This window comes from Nannobrachium achirus (genome assembly GCF_963921795.1).
Source record: "Nannobrachium achirus genome assembly, chromosome: 10".
NCBI lineage: Eukaryota > Metazoa > Chordata > Actinopteri > Myctophiformes > Myctophidae > Nannobrachium > Nannobrachium achirus.
This window is the reverse complement of record NC_137819.1, coordinates 46,509,881-46,534,707: the sequence shown is the minus strand read 5'-3', so window position 1 is coordinate 46,534,707 and position 24,827 is coordinate 46,509,881. Positions and strand designations below refer to the sequence as shown.

At 45.4% G+C, this 24,827-nt stretch overlaps 1 protein-coding gene across 1 annotated transcript; it reads right to left on the bottom strand.

Annotated features, from left to right (window-relative positions):
- Positions 1–2,933: 2,933 nt before the first annotated feature.
- LOC308293099 (UDP-galactose translocator-like) lies at positions 2,934–4,001 on the bottom strand (the record flags this gene model as incomplete). The annotated part of the gene is made up of 1 exon (XM_080735529.1): positions 2,934–4,001. One exon carries the CDS (start codon positions 3,999–4,001, stop codon positions 2,934–2,936), a length of 1,068 nt encoding a protein of 355 aa, XP_080591655.1.
- Positions 4,002–24,827: the final 20,826 nt, after the last annotated feature.

Genomic DNA, 24,827 nt, shown 5'->3' with positions numbered 1-24,827 from the left:
GATAGTGTGTTCCTCCGCATGTGTTACATCCTCCCGGTAAACTTCCTCACTGGTGAAAAGAATTAGCTTGCGACCTCCTGTGTATCGGAGGAGACATGTTTGTCCACATCCTCCCACATGACCAACTGTAGGGGTTAACAGTGTTACGTGTGTGGCATGGAAATTGGAAATTAGAATAACGACTGAACACATTTGCAAATAGAGAGATCAGGCTTATGTGATTTTCTGGCATTTGATTTGTTCTTGATACATTTTGATGTTTTCTTGGATCCAAGAGGAAACCCAGATATTTCTGGCAAGCAAATTAAAACCAAAGACATGAACTAAGTTCCTTTTTATCACAGCAGAGGAAACAGCATCAATAGAGACAGTCTGCAGCAACAGCAAACACGTTGAAAAGTAGGGGTGTTGCAGATACTACAATCACAATTTGATCGAGGGCCTGGTCCAACAATTCATCATGAAAACATGTAGTTTTGATTGTGTTGGCATTCTCTTTGTGAGAGAGGAGAGGAGAGGGACCCATTTTTCTCCTCTTTCGGTACGTCTCACATTGGATGCATGAGAGTTGTCAGCTTTGCCATTAACTCACGACAAATGAGTAAGTACACAGGGATTCTATTTTGACTTGTTTCTATGACATTTAATTTGAGTTTTGGGGAAATGTGTGCAATAAATCCAGTTTTCCTTTTTCATAAGATGTCCCTTTATTCAAAAACACATCATTGTGCTGTGGTGCTAGAATACAGTAACAATGTTGTTATTGTTTTACTGTATGAGCTGAATCTGATAAAGATCTCAACAACACACTATCAACCCTCCCCTGCCAAAAATGAGTTGTAGTAGTATCTCCCTTGGACCATGCATCCATTTTGTCAAGCTTTCTCAATCGACAGGACAACTCGAGTTTCAAAACTCAATCCCAGACAGGGCTGAGAGACTAAACACAATCTCATCAATCGAGCCAACATTTTCTGTGTATTATATTCTTCATGTCTTCTTGTACTGAACAAAAATGGCACTACTGGCCACAGTGTTTTTCAGGCCAAGGACCCCTTAACTGAGAGAAAGAGATGAAGCAGGGACCCCTACGTATTGTATTGTGTTGCACATTCAACTTTTTCAGAGATTTCATAGATAGTTTCATAGTCTGGTTGACAGTACTATTACCAGTAAGGGCTGAAACAACTGAGACTGACACAATATTTCCATAAATGGGCATTCCCAGATATGGGCTTAATATTGATGACATCTGGGATCTCCATATATGGGCATAAAAGGGACAAGGACAGAATTCATTTGCAAGTGTGACTCGCGTTGCGACAACCATATTGGTTATCATGAGACTGACACAACATGTCCATATGGGCATTCCCAGATATGGGCTTAATAACTAGACCAGGTCAACCTGGTTGTGCCAGACCCCCTGTCTGTCATCATCATTTATGACATCATGCCTTTTGTAGGCATGTCATCATCATGTCATCATCATATATACCCTTTATATAGAAAACCCGGACAGACATTTGCTTATGTAGGCCTACCCATTTCATGGGTCTGGCAAAAATGCACAATGAAAAATAACATGTCTTGAAGGTAGAATCCTGAAGAGGTCTGCATCCTGCTGTCCGATGTCCTGTGTTGTGAAGAGATCTTGAAGGTAGAGTTGGAGATTCTCAAGAGCGAAATATCCAGAGAATGCAGGTTTTTGAGCAGTGCAAACCGCTCCTATATTTCACTTTTTAGTGTATTTAGCTAAAACATATTAGCACGGGACGATTCTTTCATTCATCATTGATTGGCTAGTTGACCAATCAGAAACCGTTCTACTCATGACGACATGCGTTAGCCAAACAGAACAGACCAATCAAATGCTGTGTTGTTCATGTCAATTTAGATCTGTCTTGGCCAATCAAAATCCTGCCGTTTGTTGTGCGTAATGGCCAGGCTGTTTGTCTGAACCTTAAACAGGCACAGATCAAACACCAACCAGGATTCAAGACAGCGACCACACACTACATTACACTTGCAGATTATGGCATCTGTTTCGAATCTTGAGTGGTGTTAAATCTGTGCCGGTTTAAAGTTCAGGAAAGGTCCAGGCGTAATGGCCAGGTTGTTTGTCTGACCTCCTGTCTGTTTTCCCTCTGTCTCCTTCTTGCTTTATAACCCACAAGAAGCTCTATTTGGCTCTATACATACAAACAAAATTCAAGTTTCTCCTGCGTCGATTGGACACCACCCAGGATTCAAGACAGCGACCACACTTACATTACACTTGCAGATTATGGCCAGGCTGTTTGTCTGAACCTTAAACAGGCACATATCTAACACCAACCAGGAATCAAGACAGCGACCACACTACATTTACACTTGTTGGTGTGTGTGTGTGTGTGTGTGTGTGTGTGTGTGTGTGTGTGTGTGTGTGTGTGTGTGTGTGTGTGTGTGTGTGTGTGTGTGTGTGTGTGTATTTCATTTTTAATCTTCTCCCCAGGGGCTGGTGTGTGTGGGCTGGTGGGTATATGTTAGGGTTTGTTTTGGCTTGCTGAATTTTGTTGTATGTAGTTTTTTGGTTTGTTCTGTTTGTTTTAGGGCGTTTATGCTTTTATTGATAGGACAGTAGAATGACAGGAAATGGGGGGAAAGATGGGGAGTGACACGCGGAAAAGGTCGTCCGGATCGTGAATCGAACCGGGGACGCTGCCAGGCATCCATGCCTATATGGAAATGCCTAAGTGGTATGCGCCTGGACCAGTAGGCCAGAGGGCACCCCGGTTGGTTCTGTGTTTATGTCCTGTATTTTAAAATGGGAATAATTCCAATAAAGAAAGGCAAAAAAAGAGTTAAGATCGATACAACCATCAGACTGGCTAACATTTTCACAGCAAAAATCAAGACGTTTGGACCTCAAACGAGAATGAGGTGTGTTGTCCTCATTTCACCACGACTGACTTGAGGTGTAAAGTCTCCACATCTGATACGCTGTCTGTCCTGTGTCCTCCCACAGCGGAGGACCCCAATGATGAAGACAAAAGGCGGTCAACAGCGGTTTTAGGCATGCTGTACATGCCGATGGCTCCGATCACCATGGCAGCACCACACAAAAACTGAAGGTCTATCTGGAAACCGAAAAGGTATACCGACATCACCACGGAAACCAAAATGGAGAAGGACGTGGCGAACCCTTTGAGGATGTTGTCAGCGTACCTCACCACCACAGCCACCAGGAGGCCCCCGAACCCCTGATTGAGAACGGACATCCACACCATCGGAGTGTAACCGAAGAAGAAACCGTGAGCGGAGACCTGCGCTCCGTCTTTCCACCAAAGTCCCAGTAAGCCGAGGACCGTGCCAAAGAGTCCCATCTGAACGTTCCGGACCCAAAGGGAGGCAGAGGTTCCTTTGAGGATCTTCTCAAAGTACACGCCCGCAAATCCTGATGACAGACAGCTGAGTAACACGGCGGCCAATCCCACAAGTTGGTTCTGGCCGGACGAATCAAAGGCCAGTTCCTTATGGCCTTCCTGGCTTACCTGTACAACGGCCACTCCGGCAAACAAGAGCAGCAGAGAAACCCACTGGACTCTGGACAGAGTCCTCTTCAACATCATCACGCTGAATAAGGCTGTGGTCAGGATCTTGAGCTGGTATGTTACCTGGAAGCTGGCAGCTGGCAGGTTGGATATGGCGACATACTGCAGGTTGTTTTGTAGCGTATAGATGAGGGAAGGGACGGCCATCTTCAGCGTGTCTCTATACTGGACAAACACGCTGTCATACAGGAAGAGCACTGTTTGCTTTAGATTACATCTTTTCTGCAGGAGGATGATGAGCAGACAGGCCAGTACTTTGAGGATCTCTGACATGACCACGGCCGAGGTCGAGAGGAAACGGTCGCCGGGCTGCATGCAGACGTATCGCATGCCGAGGATGAGCCATGCATTCTGCACCACCAGCATCACCAGGCTGATGTATTTCAACTTCCTGCTGTTGGACGCCATGTGGACAACAGCAGATGAAGAAAATGTCTAATCCGAGTGGTTGTAACTTGAAAGCAGAGAGGCTGAAATTGTACACTTGACACTGGTTTAGCCAAGTAATCTTTACTGAGAAGATGAGTCCTGGACAATCGACACCACTTGGGGAACGCTAGCTGAGTGTCAGGTCTCTGAAACTACAATGCCTTTATTGCTGTTAAACGCTTGTGTCATGATGAGGTATATCCATATTTGGTCAGCCATGCCCAAATACAGAATCCCCAGATGTCATACTTAGATCTATCAGACAAGTTCTAAGTTGGACCCAAATTTGGGGTACAACTAGTTTTTGAGTGGTGCTAAACTGGCTTTGTATGTACAGTATGTCCACCCCGCTAAGCTGGACATTGGCCAAGCTTCACGGGACATTTAATGAAAATGTAAAAGGCACCGCTCACTTCACACTGGGTGTGATTTTTTTTTTATCCTTCTGCTAAGCTGGTGGAGTCATCATTGTGATGTCAGAACAGGTCATCTATATCCATTTCTGGAGTCCGTGAGGTCAGATGTAGATCCAGAGAAAACCCCCAGAATAGGGATGCTATACGGTTCAAGTTGTTAAAATATTTAAAAAGTTCAGACAACTCAAAGTTTTGGCAGTCACCCTGTAGTAACTCTGAGGACCACCTAGGGGTCCTGGACCACCTGTTGAAGACCCATGCCCTATGCCTAGACCTAGAGGATGTCAAGAGCCAGAACGATGTATCGGTTTGGCTGTAATCTGCAAATATTTGGACGATTTGTCATGATTTTAAACCACCTGGCATCACTATTTTGGGTATGTCATTACAGGCAAAGAAGTTTTGAATAACGTCTGTGAGCTTGTAAATCAGCTCGTAGATCATCTATTTGAACATTTTATTCTTTTGAAAAACAAATCAAATCAAACATTTTCAATTTCAAATCCATTACAATTGATTTAGCACTGATAATAAATCTAGCAGTGGTTTGTGATTCTCGAAAATTGGTATTGGCATAAAATGTGGCATCAGTCGGGCTCTACTTATTTGATTGACATTGTCATTCTTTGGCTTGCGGACGAGCAAATGATATGATCTGGTACAGTGCTTTAAATTGACGCGTGTCTCTTCCCCTGTCGAGCCAGTGCTCTTCACAAAGTGCTGTGCCATGTGTCCTGTCACGGCGCGCTTGGGGCTGCTATGGATTCATTGATTGACAGGCTGACTTAGCGGCTGACGCCGGCTTGAGGGATGGAGTGGAGAAGGCGGGCAGCGGTTGTCCTTGGCGAGGAGTGAGGACCTGCAACGACAAAATGCCAACATGCTCTAGACGCGGAACGCTACCGAAACACAACGCATTGATGGGTTGCCGTGAGTGAAGCGATACAGAAGAGGTGATTGAAATGACGATACAAGGATGAGGCTATGATGATGATGATGATCAGGGTTCGAATTAAGGGGGGGCCAATGGGGGCTTGGCACCCATAGATAAAGTCTGGGCCCCCATAGTCAAAAACCCCTATGGGGGTCTCTTTTTCTCTAAGTGTGTTTTTTTTAATATATATATATATTGGACTGACAGTCCCACATATAAGACACCCTAAATAATATTGTGAAAGGAAAAATATGATTTAATAAAGGAAACCCGTTTTATCCGAATTTTCTGCCCAGATATCACCCAAATATGACGGCCCCCATAGCTCTCTGGGTATAATTCGAACCCTGATGATGATAACAAGGAAGAGGTGTAGCAGGTAATTGTTTTGGTGAGGATCGTGATGATGATGATGGTGACGTTATAGTGGTATAATATGAATAAGCGAGGATGATGACAATATTGTGACACTGAGAGCATTGACCGAATTATCATGACATCTCCAAAGTGGAGGGGGCACCAACGAGTGGTTGGCTCGTTATTATGGATTTCACCAACGTTCTAGGATAGAACCGGTGTCTGATTGGGTTCCTGGCAGGCATAGTTTTAATGAGGTCAGGGTTAGGTTAAGGTTTAGGTTTAGGTATCGTTTTTGTGAGGTTATGGTTAGGGTTAAGGTTACGTTTAGGCATAGTTACAGAAACGCTACTGTCAATCACAGCGACTATTGGCCAATCACAGCGGGCTCCCTAGAAAAGTGTTATCCAGAAGCTGAAATACGATTTAAGAAAGTTTTTTCTAGGCACACCTCACCCACAAAAGTTACAACCTATCATCTTTATTTTGCATCGGTTGAATCCCGGCCTTGCCACGAATATGTCTAAGGATTTGAGAATGTTTTAGTTACACCACTCCAGGGCCTAAAGCCACAAACTGGAGTAGCTCTCCTATAGAGTAGCCTATATCCTGACGACAGCCACTCCAGCTGATGAGATGGAGGTGCCAGACCTGAAGGTTGGAATCCTTTCCTCAATGACATTACTAAAGCCAAAAATGTATTTTCGGGACAATGTCGACAGTGTCACATTGGAGCAGTATTATTCATGAACCACTTAAACCCCAGCATCCGTATTGCGGGGAAAGCTTTAGCAGAAAATAGCAGATCGGCAAGCTCACAACGCGTTGTGTTGCAACGTGTTGTGAGCTTGTCGATCTGCTATTTTCAGACAAAGCTTTCCCCACAACGACAGAACACAGAAAATACACTAGTAGAGCCCTGAGGAACTCCACTCAACCATATGGGGTTTAAGTGAATACCGTAATCTTATTTCTGGAAGAACAGGACACACTAATGATATTGTAGCCTATTGACGATTAGAAATATATTATTTAATATCTAGAGGTTGACAAAGATATGGTTAATGTTCTTTGAACACTTTTATTTTATATTGAGAAAAAATACAGTTTTTCTTTTTTTTTTTGCAAACATTCCAACATTATGATCAGATCACGCAGTTTACTATCGGAACCGTCACATCTTGACCGTATCTGTACGTACATATGGGTAATGCTTGTATTTGTTGCTGATTGACTATCACACTCTGACATCACTGTGATGTCAGGGGAACCAAATCCCTTTTATTGCCATGTATGGAGATCCCTGAGATGCCAGGGGAAATCCCTTTTATGCCCATATATGGAGATATGGAGATCCCTGTGATGCCAGGGGAACCAAATCCCTTTTATGCCCATATATGGAGATCCCTGATGTCCACAACACTGTGACATCACTGGGACTGTCCCTTTTATGCCCATATATGAAGATCCCTGATGTCCACATCACTGTGACCCCCTGACCTCGCCCTTTAGAGCGAGCTCGCTTTTCGCCCTTAGGCGTCTAATATTAATGATAACTGCAGGCAGGGACAATGTATGATTTGTTGTTATAATGTCCAATTGCAAACCAGTCATCATCTTCTCAGCTCTCCGGTGATCTGTAGAGTAAAGAATGATCTGATGTTGTCCTCAGAGATAGGCCTACTGTTCACGCAAGCACGCATGCACACACACACACACACACACACACACACACACACACACACACACCAGCATACATAAACAGTCATATGCACAGAGTTGCACTGTGGGAACATAACACTCACACACATACAGTAGTTGCAGAAGCGCTCGCACACGGGCGCACGCACACAAGCTCACAGGCGGAGCGCCCCGTCGTCAGAGGCTGACAGTCCTCCCTCTCCCTCTCTGACTGCAGAGAACGCACCTTCAGCCATTCATCAGTGTCACCCTGTCGCCGTTGGTTACGGCCCGGGGCCCGTCGCGTCTTCATTACGGGCCGAATAAATCTGAAATAAAACCGCCGATGATTTATTAGCTTCCGATGGCGTCGCGCTGGTTAGTGCGCCCGGCTGGCGATGCTCCGTCGGCGCGTGGGCCAGGAGACTGGCACTCAGAGGCGAGCAGAAGAAATCCAATGTGACAGCGAGATGTTTGTGTGATCATATCGGTCTGTGATCACTAGTTCTGTCTGATGACTTGAGAGGAGGGTATCCGGGAGGCTGTCACACTCGCACGCACGCACTCTCTCTCACACACACACACACACACACACACACACACACACACACACACACACACACACACAGACACACACACACACACACACACAATTGGGAATTATGTACTTGCTGAGTACACCGGTGTGCGTGTCATGAAATGTGCTTGTAAGGCTGAGCTTAGAAGGTGCCTTTGGGATCACAGCTCATAGCAAAGCTGTCCATGGTTTCCTCCTGTTCACGGTGTCATGGAAAGACAACGAGAACCAACTAGAGGACAACATCTATTCTAGAGTTGTATTCTACAATTTCTAATCTATTAAAAGAACTATACCTATATACTTCTGGCCTCCTGGCAGCATGCACAAAACATATGGTGCCGAACTGTCCAGTGGTTTGTGAGATTGGCTCTGGATTCACAGACAGAAAGACAGACTTACCAATCAACCCTATATCAATGCAAAACTCCTGCAGAGCTCTGCAGGGGAAAAAAATGGGACCAAGATTAATTGAGAACATACAAAACTATGCTCATGTCAGGTGCTCATGTCTGGTATACTGTTCCCCCCAAAAAACACTTATTGGAGATACTACAGTATAAGGTGAATACTATAATACCTGTAGGTTGTTTCTGACATGGAACTGATATAATCCCTCTCCCTCTCCCTCTCCCTCTCCCTCTCCCTCTCTCTCAACATTTGGCCAAGGCAGAAGGTGGGGGAGTCAGGCTGATACTGGTGCGGTGCCTGGTGGTGGAGAGTGGAGCCCTAGACCCTGGCTGGGTCCCAGCAAGGTGGTCCGAGGCCGGCCGGTGTCCAGATTGACAGGGCTCCAGCTGACTGCAGGCCAGCCCGACGGGGAGCAGCACAGCTGAGACCTGCAGGTGTCACATTGTCTGGGCTGTCACTAACCCCATTACACCTGGAAGACCCCGCGCTCACGTGCGCACGTGCAGTCACACATGCATGCACAGGCAGTGACAGAAAGACAGACAGACAGACAGACAGACAGACAGACAGACAGACAGCAGACACACACAGAGACACACACACACACACTAGGACATTCACCAAATATTCGAATATTCGAATATCAAAGTCATTATTCGACGTTGTTCACCGAAGTCGAATATTCGCTTTTTTTTCTCTCTAAAGAATATATAGTTTATAAAGCTTGGCTAGATAGGAAGTCATAAGAATTGGTTGTCAATGCCCCTGGTGGATGAATTTGTTAATGCTCTATACCAGGGGTTCTCTTTTTAGGCCGTGACCCCCAAAATAAACATATTTGAACTGGGGACCCCCACCCTGACAAGCACTTGGAATTGTAGGTATTACATTTAATTTGACTCGGTTCCGCAGATGAATATTGTTGCGAGGCGTTGTGAGCATGTAGATCGGCTATTTTCACAAAGTTCGCCTCTTGCTTAATATTTGACAGTTTGGCCAGTCCTGTCGAATATTCGACTATTCGAATACTTTGAGGTCGAATAATTCGAATACTAAAAATCACTATTCGTGAATGCCCTAACACACGCACGCACACACACACACACACACACACACACACACACACACACACACACACACACACACACACACACACACACACACTTCCTCAGTGTTAATTTATCCATTTGTTTTGTACGAATGGAACCAGATGGTCCATTTGGTTCCATTTGCATGCGCATTCTCAGAAGTTAAATAGTCTCAGGGATTTTACAGTGCAGAGTGCAGACATACTGTAGGCCTACACAACATGCACACACTCAAGTCAAATTGTTAAGTTAGGAATGTTCATTTAAATCTCCCGATGTTACTACATATACCCACTCAACCTACCACACAGACATGCCCCCGAGCGCAGACCAGCATGTAACTGTGTGCGTCATTGGACACATTCAAACATATACATACACACACACATCAGGCAATAATACACACAAACATGCACAGTACACACAACAGAACGATTAATGTGTTATGTACTACACACATTAATTAGCTAATTACCCCAGGCAATCAGGTTATGAACGATTGACACTATGGGCCTGTTGCCTGTAACACACGCACGCACGCACGCACGCACGCACGCACGCACGCACACACACACACACACACACACACACACACACACACACAGAATCACATACCTCACACCTACCTCAATATCTAAACTCATATCACACACAATGGCACATGACACTTTACTGCCTATGACTAGTTTGACGAGTTATATGGATGTGTCCACTCTGCCTATGACTAGTATGACGAGTTTGAAAAAAAAAAAGAAAAAAGAAATATTTTTTTTTTGAACATTTTTTTTTTGAAAATTTATTTTTGGACCCCATCAAATCTAGTAAGCATGATTTCAATCGCGATTTTGCATGTTCAACCCCCATACAACTAACCTGACTTTCGCCAGATGGTTTGCAGCATTGCGTATGCCTGCATAACGCTCTGCTTTACCATCTGGGCTCGGTCCAGCACAACCGATGTAAGGGGCGGGCCATTTTTTCAAATTCTAAAGCAGGTGATTGGATATGGCCGTGCCAACTCCAACCACTCATATTGGCCTGTCTGCATGACGTTGCACCCAGAATCCGCCTCCTGGGTTTCCACGTGGTCTGCAATCAGACTCTATTGGCTCAGAGCCGCTCAGAGCCCGCCCATAGCTGCCGCTGATTGGTCCGGCCCGGGACTTTACGAGTGTTATCAACTGTGCTGGAGCGAGCCCAGATGGTAAAGCAATGCATAAGCAATGCTGCCACCATCTGGCGAAAGTCAGGTAACCATACAACCCCATCTTTCAAACAGGGCGGCCATTTTTGTTTACATAACATGTAAAACATAATGGCTATTATCTCAAGAATGCCTGAACGGATTTCCAATCGGATTTTTTTGTTTGAAAGCCGTGAACAAACTGCACAAACATGGTGCATCATCTGTGCATGGGCGTGCATGATCCGTGCACTATAAATTACATTGAAGTCTATGGAGGCTTCTGGCGGGGAACCCTGATGGGAGCTGTTTCAAAATGGCAGTAAATGAGTTAAGACTGCTGGTGTGTGTGTGTGCGTGTGCGTGCGTGCGTGCATGTGTTGTAACTGCCGCTGTTAACTGCAGTAGGTGCAGAATTGAGATGCGTTTCCAAAGGCAAAAGGGCTGGCAAAGTATTGTGCTGTCTCTGCTATAATTGGCAGCCGCCATATATGGCGGACACACTATATATACTTATACCCATATAGTACCTTACTGCACCTATTTGTGTCCCTGCATGTTTCTACCTTTATTTGGACTTAAATAAATTGTTAAAATGTGTGTGTGAGTGTGGAAATAGATATACATACATACATGCACTATGCACATACAGTACACACTGTATGGATAATTAGAAGTAGGAATTCATGCACCTCAAAGTGTGCTACAGTATGACTAATGGAATTTTCTATTTCTCTCTCTCTTCTACTGTTGTTAAAATTGTAAAAAAAAAAAAAAAGATCCAGCTTGAACAAGAACAAGCGATGGGAGAGGAAATGCTTGTCTCTCAGACTGTTACACACTGGAACAACATGAGATCTGAGAGATGATGAGACATTCTAGGAGCCGATAGAACGCTCCGCAGCGGCCCGTTTCTGTCTTCTCTGTCTCTCTCTCTCCCACGTTCTCATCCCTCTATCTCTCTCTCCGTTCTCATCCCTCTCTCTCTCCCTCCGTTCTCTTCCCTCTCTCCCTCCATTCTCATCCCTCTCTCTCTCCCTCCGTTCTCATCCCTCTGTTACTGCCGCTCTCCAACCCTGTCTCTCTTCCCTTTAGATTCAGCCCAATCTGTCTGGCACTCACTCTACCACACACTCTGATATGAGTGTGTGTGTGTGTGTGTGTGTGTGTGTGTGTGTGTGTGTGTGTGTGTGTGTGTGTGTGTGTGTGTGTGTGTGTGTGTGTGTGTGTGTGTGTGTGTGTGTGTGTGTGTGTGTGTGTGTGTGTGTGTGCGTGCGTGCGTGCGTGCGTGCGTGCGTGCGTGCGTGCGTGCGTGCGTGTGGCACGTGCTCGGCCGTGTGTGTATGTGTATGTGTGTTCTAATAGTGTTTAATGCCCAGACTAATGGTTTCAGCAGGGAATCCTTGTGCAGAGCAGGAGTCCAGGCCTGGGCCGTAGAGTGGGCCGATCGCTGGCAGGACCATCCCTCATCCTGAGCCCGCACGGAGGTGAGAGCCAGGGGAAACACACACACACACACACACACACACACACACACACACACACACACACACACACACACACACACACACACACACACACACACACAGACACACGCAAACTGTCTCTCACAAGCCTTCTCATTCGCATTCTGGCCTACAGATACCATGGTCCATTCCTTCAATTCTCATTCATTTCTCCCCCCCCCTCTCTCCCTTTCTCTCTCTCTCTTCTATTTCAGTTTCTCTCTTTCTCCAATCCTAATTCTCGCCATCTGACATTCTGGCACTTTTTGCATTTATACACATTTTGCTGCCCCTTGCAGAGAGGGAGTGAAAGAGAGAGAGAGAGAGTGTGTGAGTGTGTGTGTGTGTGTGTGTGTGTGTGTGTGTGTGTGTGTGTGTGTGTGTGTGTGTGTGTGTGTGTGAGTGTGAGAGAGAGAGAGAGAGAGAGAGAGAGAGAGAGGAAGCTATAGGATTGGACCGGTACAATCAAAATACGTAGAGCCTCGAATTCATCATACAATTAAAAAAGAAAATAAATAGATATAGATATAATAGTTTTGTGTGTGTAGAGCTGCTATTTTAGCTATCTGTTGTACGGCGAAGTATAGAGAACTCTTCCTTTTTATAGTCTGAAGAAGGCTATCTGCAGAGCCTGGCTTCTGCAGAGGCACAGAAGGGCAGTGGTGTGGCCTGGGGGTGGCTTGGCTCCAGGATTAGAGGAGGGCCTTCATGGGCCCACAGGGACCCGCATCTCACAACCTTAACAGGCAGGTAGAGAGCAGGCTGACGGCCTGCATGTTTTAACTGCTGGAGCCCAAGTACCGCAGAGAGGAGTTTGGGGATTGCGGGGCTATTTCTATTGCTTAGACGTGTGCGTGCGTTTTGTGCGTGTGTGTGCGTGCGTGTGTGTGTGTGCGTGCGTGCGTGCGTGCGTGCGTGCGTGCGTGCGTGCGTGCGTGCGTGCGTGCGTGCGCACACATGCACGTGGGAGTTGAGATATATTTAGAGGCCTAGCTGTGATATGGGGGAGTGTGCGTCTGGGGTTTGTAGGATGGGGCTATTAACGCTAGCGCCAGGAAACGTGCGCGTGTGTCTGTGTTGTGTGTGTGTGTGTGTGCGTGCGTGCGTGCTGGTCTTTAGGGGGCAGGATCGGGGTCAGAGGTGGTACATCAGAGTGCTATCAAACCAAAGCCGCGGATCATAAGTGGCTAGACGGAACAGCATGAGAACGGAAGGTGAGAGGAGAGCAGCACCGAGAGAGAGCAGAGGTGAAGAGAGCAGCGCCGAGAAGACGGAGAATACGGTGGTGGTGCTGGGGAGGGGTGGGGGTGGATAACGGGATGGTGAGGCGAGGTAAGGCTGCAGAATGCAGCACAGGGAAGAGGGGGTGTTATGCTGCTAGAGATAGGGAGTGAGAGCGCTGGGGTCATAAGGAGCAGGAGGGGAGGATGGGAGAGTGCATGGGGAGTGTATAAGGGAGGAGGGGAAAGGAGGTGGGAAGGCATTAGGTAGAAGCAGTGGTTCTCCAACATCTTCGTGTCAAGGACCAGGGCTGTCATAGTTATTACATAATCGTCTAATCGCAATTGTTTGACATAATCGCAATTATTTTGTGATAATCGTCATAATCGTTTACATGTTGAAAATGTTTTATATATGTTCAAACATTTTAAAAATAGTGGAAATCGCGACGCGTTGTGTGCTTGTAGATCGGCTATTTCCACTATCAATGTTCTTTTTAAAGTGTAAAGTTGTCAAATATGTCCTTAATTTCATTGTATATATTATTTAGGTTATGCGTCATAAATGCCATGTGCAACTTCGGTCTACAAGCCAAACACAAATGTAATTGTCAGTGCCAAAAACACAATTAAATCGTTAATCGCAATTATTTGAGTGACAATTAATCGTCATGTAAAATGTCATAATCGTGAGAGCCCTATCAAGGACCCCAAAATGGACTTGTATTTGGCCACGAACCCTATATTTTTCAAACATAGATCCTTTGTGAGTTTGTAGATTGGCTACTTTTGAAAAGCCGAAGTATAAAATATTGTTGAGATGGTTAAACTGAATTTGATGCTATATTGGCAAATTTAGCTGCAAACCCCCCATAGGGACAGTCCCTGGGCCCCACTTTGAGAACCACTGAGGCAGAGGGATTTGGAGGAAGGTGTTGGCAGGGTGAGAGAGAGGGTGGTCTTAGCAGAGATGCTAGGGAAGGTAGGGGCACGGAATGTAGGTGAAGGTGAGACAGAGTTGATTGGGGGCTATCAGGGAAGCGGGGGGTGCTTCGAGTAACAGAGAGGCCTGCATGTCCTTACCCAGTTAGATTTTTTGGCACAGTGTTCGCTCGCTCACTCTACGTCCTGTCATGTGCAAGGTTCTACAACCTGACTTAGTAATCACCTGAGAACAAGGCAGGCAATGGCCTGGAGCATGGAGGAGCATGCCGTCCGAGTTGGCACGCCGTGGTGGAGGGAATAGGTGATTCCCAAAATGGTGTGCCACAAGGGTACTACATGTGGGCCCCAAATAATTGGCAAAACACTATAGAATTGATAATATAAATGAATTTTACAAAATTCATTTAAAACTTTTTTTGAGCAGTGCTCCTGGAAGGAACTAAGCTCCACTTTGTACAAAGTTTGTGGGTCACATTGGCCAAGATTGCGGGACGCTAAGCTTAGATAGATAGATACCTTTATTATCCCAAGGGGGAAAATCAGTTGCCCAGAGGCAGCACAGCAGTATATGGTTATTTACAAAGTTACAGAGAAGTAAGAAAAAGATAAAAGAAAAAACAAGAACAGAGTACAGTAAAGAGCAAGATACATCAAGAGAGGGAACAAATAATATATAAATATATATATACATAAAGTGTCCTAAGCACAACTATCAAAATAGTACAGTGTCCAAATCAAAAGTGACCATAGCACTTTTGCTTGGCCTACATCTGGCCTACATCTTTGCACAAAGCACCTAAAGTTTGTTGTACGGCCAGGGTCACATTGGCCAAGCGTAGCATAGCAGCTTAATGAAATTAACTCAAATAGCACCGCTCACTTCACACTAGGTGTGATTCTTTATTTATAATAGAGATAGTATGCCCCTGTTTGTTTTCTTTAAAACCATGACAAAAGTGTCTTCATAGTGATACCAATAAATAAGAACTTAAAGTACCAGTATACTGTGTTGATTCCACTAAAACAAGATTGATACTGTAGATCATTCAAATGAACATGCTCTGAAATCGCATGCGTCCCACCCACTCACCTGTCCACCGAACACGGCAGCTGAAAGGTGTCCCTGTTAAGTGGTCAGATGGGTGGGCCGCGAACGCCTTTAACATTTTCAAGTGGGCCCTGATCCAGAAAATGGTGGGAACCACTGGGCATTAAACTAAACCAGAGCTCACCCACTCCCTCCACGTGTTTCAGACAGACACACACACAGCAGAGTAGAATGGATGTATCTTCTTATCTTATAATTGGCTTACGGGCCCTTCCCACTCCACGCCCAATTCAGACCCACTCCGAGTCATAAGTAGACTGTCGTTGTATGTTATAGCCTGTTCATTGGTTCTAGGAGCCGTCGCCATGGTGACATGTTAAACACCCATGTTATAGCCTCCCAGGCTATGGGACCGTAGTCATCCCTCCAGGATATGGCAACGGGCGAGGACTACTGTCCAGGACGCAGGCTGTCTCTGTGTGTGTCACCGTGTTGCGTTCTCTCGGCTCGCATGCTCTGTGTCTGTATTCGTGTGTGTGTGTGTGTGTGTGTGTGTGTGTGTGTGTGTGTGTGTGTGTGTGTGTGTGTGTGTGTGTGTGTGTGTGTGTGTGTGTGTGTGTGTGTGTGTGTGTGTGTGTGTGTAGCGCTGCTATTTCACACTGCTCTTATGAAAATTAGCCAACAAGAATCGTGAGCAGACAAAAGAAAAAGAAGCAATGATTTAACTGCAACAGACACGCGCGCGCGTCCCTGCAAATATGGAACCAATTGGACCCGTACGCGGTGTGTGTGTGTGTGTGTGTGTGTGTGTGTGCACCGCGCTGTGAGCTTGTATATCTGCTATGCTTACATTTACCTCAGTGTATGTAGTGTGCACGCTGTGTCTGTATGACGCTTTTCGCTACATCTCTGTTTGGAAATGCGTGTGTGTGTGTGTATGTGCACACGATGGCTTGGAGCAACTCTGCATGTGTGTGTGAGCACGTGAAGCGTGCGAACACTACGATTCAGCCGGCCGAACTTCTAGTTGCTATACTGTACAGCATACAGTACAGACATGTGTCATGAATTCTCGGGTTTCTGATCTGGTCGGGAGTGGAAATAACTTTACGTCGTCATGTTGTAGTTTGTGGTATTCATCTCAGCAGGCGGCCGGAACCACAAGCCGGAACCACCGGTGCTGTGCAACTCGTTTTGTTTCTTTTTGTATAATAGTTTACTACCGGTATGTTCATCTTTCATTCTAACTTGTAGTGCGACTAGCCAGAATAAACTAATTGATTCGCATTATGTGGGGAACAAAAACAATGCGACACCAACCGGAACCAACCACAGGAACCACAGTTTTTTTTTTGTCACAGGATCACATGGCTAGTTTTAGAACGAATACCAGGCTTTCCTCCGAGGTCGAAAGTCTGGTGACACGAGATTAGAATCATAGTAGATGTCTTCATCCGTCTGTCCGTACCGAAAACCTGAGATAATACCCGAGACCCGTACAGGTTCGGGTCCATGTTTTATTATGGTCAACCCCATAGACCATAAAAAAGTGGAGTCAGCATGTGCCGTTTCACATACTAAACTGCGACCTTCGTTCGCAACAAGTAAGATGACAGACTGTCATTGATGTTGTGTTTTATATCTATGATATGGACCGCAAGGTATTGAGGTGAAGCACAACTAGGGTGGTTTAGTGCAATGGTTTTCAAAGTGGGCAGGGTGGGGGTTCAAGGGTCAAAGGAGTACTCAGCAAAATTATTACTTGCGCCATCAGAGCGTGCAAGTACTGCGTTCGGCTACGTATGTATGTCGGTGTCTGCCCGTGTTTAAGCCCGTAGCCCAATCAGAGACGGTCAGCATTCTGGCAACGTCATCATTAACAGCCAATGAGGGACCAGCATTCCCGGTGATGCCAGTGGTGATGTCACTGGCATCGCCAGTGGTGATGCCAGTGATGAGCGCACCTCATGGCATGCTCTGCTGGCGCACAAGGAGGCCAAACATGGCACAAGTTGGTACCTCGACAGAGTGCAGTTAGTTGAATACTTTAACCATATTGCATCGTCAATTTGATAATACTGCCCTACAAAGGCAGAGCGCAGTAACTACGTACAAAATTTTGACTGAAAAAAGGGTAAGTGTTACAGCTGATCAGCCAAATGAGATATAGGCATATAAGTGATATTACACTGATTTTATATTTGTTCTTGAGATAATTGTTCATCCCCCAATATCATGAAGGCTAATTTGACCTTTGGGCGACACAAATAAGTCGGTGTATCCGAAAACGTAGTTACTGCACTCTGCCTTTGTAGGGCAGAATAGCCGATCACATTTTTGAATATTTTTGAAAAGATTTCACAGCACAAATCCTGTAGGGATTCTACACACAGAATGTTTTCAGATTGGTGTCTGTGGCAAAATAGCCTACATATTAATCCTTGACATGAAAAGTTTGAGAACCACTGAGGTAGGCCTATATGGGGTGCAGCAGAGTTGAGTAAGAGTTGGGCTATCCACAACTTTCCAACATCCCATTATGCATTGCGCAGAAGTTGGACGGAGCTTCCGGCGCCGCAGCCGAGTGTGATCTACAAGCTCACAGCGGTTGCATCTGCGACACGACGTGAGCTTGTATGTCTGCTGTTAACCGGAAGTGTGATGCAAAAAAATCTCCAGTAAATTCCCGCGGAAAGAGGTGGATAGGAGAAGGCATGGAGTTGGGGGTGCAGGTGTAGGGGCTCCACCAGCAGATCAGCACCCAAATTACACTTTTTCGAAACCTGTTTTTTTAGGACCCTTATATGGTGTCTGGTTATGATTTCTTCTTGTTGCCGTGGTCAACTAATGTCCTCATTTTTTATGATTTCTTGCACCTAACCATTCACTTACTATACAGGAAAAAAGACCCCCCAAAAAATCTTCTTTAAGTAGCATGTGAGGGGTCTAACTAGGGGTTTGTCATGATTCTGAATCCATTGTAAGCATTTGTGTAGCATGAAAAACATTCCTTGGGCTAAAAACAGACCCACAAAACGATGGGTTTGTGATGAAAAGTGATGAGTCATCACTTTTCACAGTTTTGTGGAGTCCATTTTTAGCCAAGGAATGTTTTTTTTGTGCAAAGGTTGACCACGGCAACAAGAAGAAATCATAACTAGACACCATAAGGGTCCTAAAAATCACACCCGTGTGAAGTGGAGCTGTGTGTGTGTGTGTGTGTGTGTGTGTGTGTGTGTGTGTGTGTGTGTGTGTGTGTGTGTGTGTGTGTGTGTGTGTGGATCATGTGTACCGATTTTTGTGACATTTGAAGAAAATATGTAGGAAAAGGAGCAAAAAGTGTGTTTTGGAGAAAATTCAAGATGGCGGAAAATCTATCATGGCGCAAATGGGCGTGGCCTATATGGGGAGATGCGTCATGACCCAAGGAATCCAGGGAAAAAATATTTTTAATTTTCCGACCTACGGTTCAAGAGTTACAGGCCAAAACGTAAAGTGGGGTGTTATGGCGCCACCATGCGGCCAAATGACACAATTATTTTTTATTTAATCCTTGAAATCATTATGAACCTCCTCTCCAAGTCTTGAAACTCTAGCCCCTATGGTTTGCGAGAGACAAATAATTGAATGTGAGTTTTTGCGATTCCCATTATAAGTCAATGGGGAAAATTAATTCACTAATAAATTAATATCAATTAAACTATTGAACCTTTCTCTTAGCAAGTTACTAGCCCACGATTCCCGAGTAAGCCGGTCGATTTGACATATGGCGCGAGTGTGTGGTGGCAAAACTGTGGGACTAGTAGCGTGCCGAAGTTTAGGAAGTTCAGGCTACATACAGACACACAGACAGACACACAGACAGACACACAGACAGACCCACACGGCCACGTATAGGGAGCCTGTGCTTCACACAGCTCCAAAAACAGGTTTCAAAAACATGTCGTTCGGGTGCTGGTGGAGTCTCTCTCCTGCTCTACTAGTGAGAGAGAGACAGAGAGAGCTCTTGAGAGAGAGAGAGAGAGAGAGAGAGAGAGAGAGAGAGAGAGAGAGAGAGAGAGAGTAGTAGAGGTATGGGGATGTTCCAGAGATCAGGAGGTAGGGAAAAGACACTTCCGCTACTGTAGATGAGTAGGAGATAGGAGGTTGGGGTGTGTAGCAGAGGTGGTGGGGGTGGACGATAGGGGGTATGGGGGTGTAAGGGGTTTAGGGGCAGCGGGGCTGGTGGGTGGGGGGGGGGGGGGGGGGGGGCAGTACAGATGCTCTGTGACCGAGTGTCACAGCTCGGGCCAGGAGGCTGAATCCAGCGATTAATCACGGGGCCCCTCTGCCTGTAATCAAACAGGCCCCGGCTGTGATGTATGGGCCGTGTCACCACTACTGACTCATACACACACATTCACATACGCATGCACGCGCAGACACACACACACACACACACACACACACACACACACACACACACAGATGTACTATGCACGCAGATGCTCATGTACACATATGCCGACATATGTCCATGAATACGCCACAGACTGACACGCGTGCGCAACGTAACACATGCACTTCATACTACACACACAGGACATGGACACTTATGCCCATACTGCACGTAATGTGCATGAATTGAATACACACACACAAACTGTTCACAAACACACACATAACCACACACACGCTGACCAACCTCCGGCTGCTTGCTAGGATTATGGCCGACTAGCAAAAGGCCACTGGGGCAGACACAAACATAAACATACTACAAAGCCAACACATTATAATCTGAGTCAGCAACACAGGGGAGCAGAGGAGAGAGAGGGGGGGGGGGGGGGGGGAGGAGAGAGCATCACTGGGACTTGAAGACTAATGAGGAAGATGGCTGAGTAACAGCGGTGGAGGCGAGACGAAAGGCTATTGGATAAGACCGAGAGAAGGGAAGGGATAAGAGAGAGGGAAGGAAGAGGGACAGAGAAAGAGGGGAGAGAAATGGAGAGATGAAGAAAGACAGGTAGAGCAGGAAGCCGAAGAAAGCAGGGAAACGAGTGATGCCTAATTCTACTCCCATCGTGAGACAGCGCCACACGCCGAAAATAGCATACAAGCGAGCGACGCATTGTGAGCTCGCATATCGTCTGTTTATACAACACCGTCGTACAATGATGTATAAATCAGGCTTGAACGGGAAGAAAAAGATGGGGTGAAGATGAAAGAGAGAGAGAGTATAGCTAAGCAGAAGAGTGTGAGCGAGAGGGCAGGCACGTGCAGAGAATGTTAGAGAGGCAGGGGCTGAAATTTCTAAAAGGGCCTTTTAGTGAAAATATCGAATATAGCAGACCTCCAAGCTCACAACGTGTCACGCTGTGACTCGTTGTGAGCTTGGAGGTTGGCTATTTTCGGTGCTTGATACCTGCACTGAACTAAGCATAATCAAGTCAATACAATGTGGCGTAGCGGCATGGATTTCTACACAGAGAGGGCAATTCTTTCAACATAAGATGCTGCGTTCAAGTTCAGGAGAGTTTGGACAAGGTAATTATCTTGAACGCTGCCTTCAGGTATGGCATGGAAAGGGGGCATTTGCATTTCTTTCACCATAGTAAAAACTGCATTCATGGTCTGGAGAGAGGGCACTTTTTACAGACGGATAAAAGGGCAGGGGCTCAAGCCCCCTTTGATGTCTATGTGTGCTTGTGCCTGCGAGAGGGAGAGAGAGAGAGAGAGAGAGAGAGAGAGGAGGAAGTGAGGGCTGAGGAGGGGATAGAGAGGTGAGTCCATGGGGACGTGCTGGCCATTGGGAAAAGCGGGCCAACTCCCGAACGGCCGGTTCATTCCCGGCCGGTCCAGGCCGGCCATTAGGAAAAAAAATAAAATAAAATGTCGGCCTTCGTTCCATTTTGGGGACTAGGCGGCCAACAAAGTAAATCGTCCCTGTCGGGCAGAAACCTTGTATCTCCAAGTTTCAAATGTGTAAATTGTTTCGCAAAGCAAAGCCCTGCTTCATCATACAAGGCCATCGCACAAAGGTAGTGAAAACAAGCAGATCTACAAGCACACAACGCCTCGCGGTGCGAGGCGTTGTGTGCTTGTAGATCGGCTGTTTTCACTTGTTTAATACATTTTTTAAATGATAAATACAAAACAAACGGTTTTGGACATACAAGGTTTCCACCCGACAACGACGAAATATAACTCATGTAATTGGCTCACTGGCTTGTCACTTGTCATGATCTGAAATGGCAAATCTTTGAGTAGCAGCAGTGCTATGGAGAGAGATCTCTCTCTATAGCGCACAATGAGGGCCTCTCCAACTCTTTTTCCCGGGCTGAATCAGGGGCCCACCACGTCCCTGGGTGAGTCCATGGGGATGCGGGGTAAAGCTCGTGGTCAGCGGTTTCACGCGCGCGATGGTGGACAGGCCCGGCTGACAGGATGAATAATTTAGGACGAGGTGTGGACATCGATCCCACCATGCACCTCTGCCCGACCACGCTGTCCCAAGCACATATTCACACGCGCGTGCACACAGTGGTGGGAAAAGTATACTCGAATGTTTTACTTATAAGTAAAAGTATCAATACTGCCGTATGGCATCACAAAGTACTCATTGTGCAGAATGTCCCCGTTTCAGGTTTTCAAATGTATTAAAATATTTTGAAAATAGCAGATTGCGACACACTGTGAGCTTGTAGATCGGCTATTTTCGAATTGCCGAAATGTATATACTGTAGGGTCGAAGTTGTTAATGTATGTTTTGTAATAAGAATCTAAATCTACAAAGTAACTAGTAACTCATTTTCATACAGTTTTCATACAGTAAATGTAGTGGAGTTAATGTACAATATTTGGATCCGAGATGTAGTGGAGTAGAAGTAAAAGTATTGGAAATTGGAAATACTCAAGTAAAGTACAAATACCTCAAAATGGTACTTAAGTACAGTACTTAAAGGGGAACTCCACCACTTTTCAACCTATGTTCATATAATTGGTCCTCACTCAAAAATAGCTTTTTTATTTTTATTTTTATCAGAGGAGGGCTGTGGGCAGGTCAGAAACCCATCGTCTTGTGACATCATCGATTGCCAATCCAGCTTATCCTTCTATTCCTGAAAAGTTGCAATTTTAAAGTGGAAGCCATTGTTCTCGCGATAATAAAAATCAAAATATTCTTTTCAAAAATATTGATAAAATTCTTTTTTTGGAAAATGATGATGTCACAAGACAATTGATTCTGAACTTCCCACGGCTCTCCTAGGAGACTTGGACTGAGTAGAAAAAAATTGTGATATCTTATCATGAACATTAGTGAGGACCTAATATATGAAGACAGGTTGAAAAGTGGTGAACTACTCCTTTAAGTAAATGTACTTAGTTACTTTCCACCACTGTGCACACACACACACGCGCACGCACCCACACATACGCGTACACACACTGCACTCACACACGCAAATCATTCACAGCAGTTTCTTGGATCAGAAGTGAACTCTCATCTAAGGATGGGACCATATGAGAATGTCATATCACCATTATTGTTACAAAAGAAATCGCGATTTACCATATTATCACGATAATCAAAATCCATTATCCTGGGGCGGAACATTTGCCAAAAAAATGTCAGATCTACAAGCTCACAACGCGTCGCAACGTGATGCGTTGTGAGCTTGTAGATCTGCAATTCTTTTGAAAAAGACATTTGATAGAGTGAAAAAAAAAGACTGTATCAAGTACGTATATTATAACTTCTAAGTACCTTTTACCAACCAGTAAGACTCCCTAATCGGGAGATAAGCGACCGTTGGTCGCTTATCTCCTCAAATAGACCAAAAGTTTGTTTTACCAATTATCAAGACATACGGGCAGTTGACAGTTTGCCATGGTTACTCATTGAAGTTGAATCTCCATATATGGAGATAACCTACGCATCACACTAAGTCTGACCTCACCAGCCCATATTTGGGCATGAGCAACTTATGTCTCCATATATGGAGATATGATGACATCACACAGTCCTCAGCCGATGATGTGGCGTGATGTCATACAATACACAAACGAGCCCTACAGTATAAAGGGGCAATTCTTGCCAGGAAAGAAGCATTTCTTCGACTCAGACCTTATCGCCAGGGTTGGCTTATAGCAGCTGTCGGTAGGACCATATATGGATTCTGTTAGTGTGGATCTCCTAACAGGGCATCATCTGGGATACAATCCCTTTTATGCCCATATATGGAGATCCCTAACAGAATCCCTTTCATGCCCATATATGGAGATCCCTAACAGAATCCCTTTTATGCCCATATATGGAGATCCCTAACAGCATCCCTTTTATGCCCATATATGGAGATCACTAACAGCTAACAGAATCCCTTTTATGCCCATATATGGAGATCCCTAACAGAATCCCTTTTATGCCCATATATGGAGATCCCTAACAGAATCCCTTTTATGCCCATATATGGAGATCCCTAACAGAATCCCTTTTATGCCCATATATGGAGATCCCTAACAGAATCCCTTTTATGCCCATATATGGAGATCCCTAACAGAATCCCTTGTATGCCCATATATGGAGATCCCTAACAGAATCCCTTTTATGCCCATATATGGAGATCCCTAACAGAATCCCTTTTATGCCCATATATTATGGAGAAATCCCTGCTCTGAGTATCTGACATCAGTGTGATGTCACCTGTTTATGCCCATATATGGAGATCCCTGCTCTGCGTATCTGGTTGCTATGGTAAACAGTTGGTTGCTAGGGTAAAAAAACATGGTTGCTATGGTAAACAGTTGGTTGCTAGGGTAAACAGTTGGTTGCTAGGGTAAAACCATGGTTGCTAAGGTGGTTGCTAACGTACACTAACAGACCAGCAACAACAGACTGTTGCCACAGCAACGTACACAAAGGTTTGTGTACACATGTGGTGTGATGTCATACTGATGCGGAGATATGAGCAGGGCAAAGGTGTGACGTGTGACCGACGGACGGACGGACGGCCGGTGGAGGTTTTCATAGTAAACTGCTCCCTGACGGTCGCAATTATAGAGGGTTTAAATGTAACCGGGTATGCAGCTCGGCAAATAAGAGGAATTGATCCCGGAGGACGATATTGCGATACAATAAATCTCCACGATACGATTATGGCAAGTGTTTTTTATCACGATAAACAATAATATCGCTTATCGTCCCATCCCTACACGCATCTAGAAAAGACGTGTCTGTTTATCACCGCACATCAAACCCCTCCGTTTCCAAACGTAAAGCAGGCACATAGACATCAAAGGGGGCTTGAGCCCCCGCCCTTTTATCCATCTGTAAAAAGTGCCCTCTCCAGACCATGAATGCAGTTTTTACTATGGTTAAAGAAATGCCAATGCCCCCTTTCCATGCCATACCTGAAGGCAGCATTCAAGAGATTGCCTTGTCCAGGATTGACTTGATTATGTAGT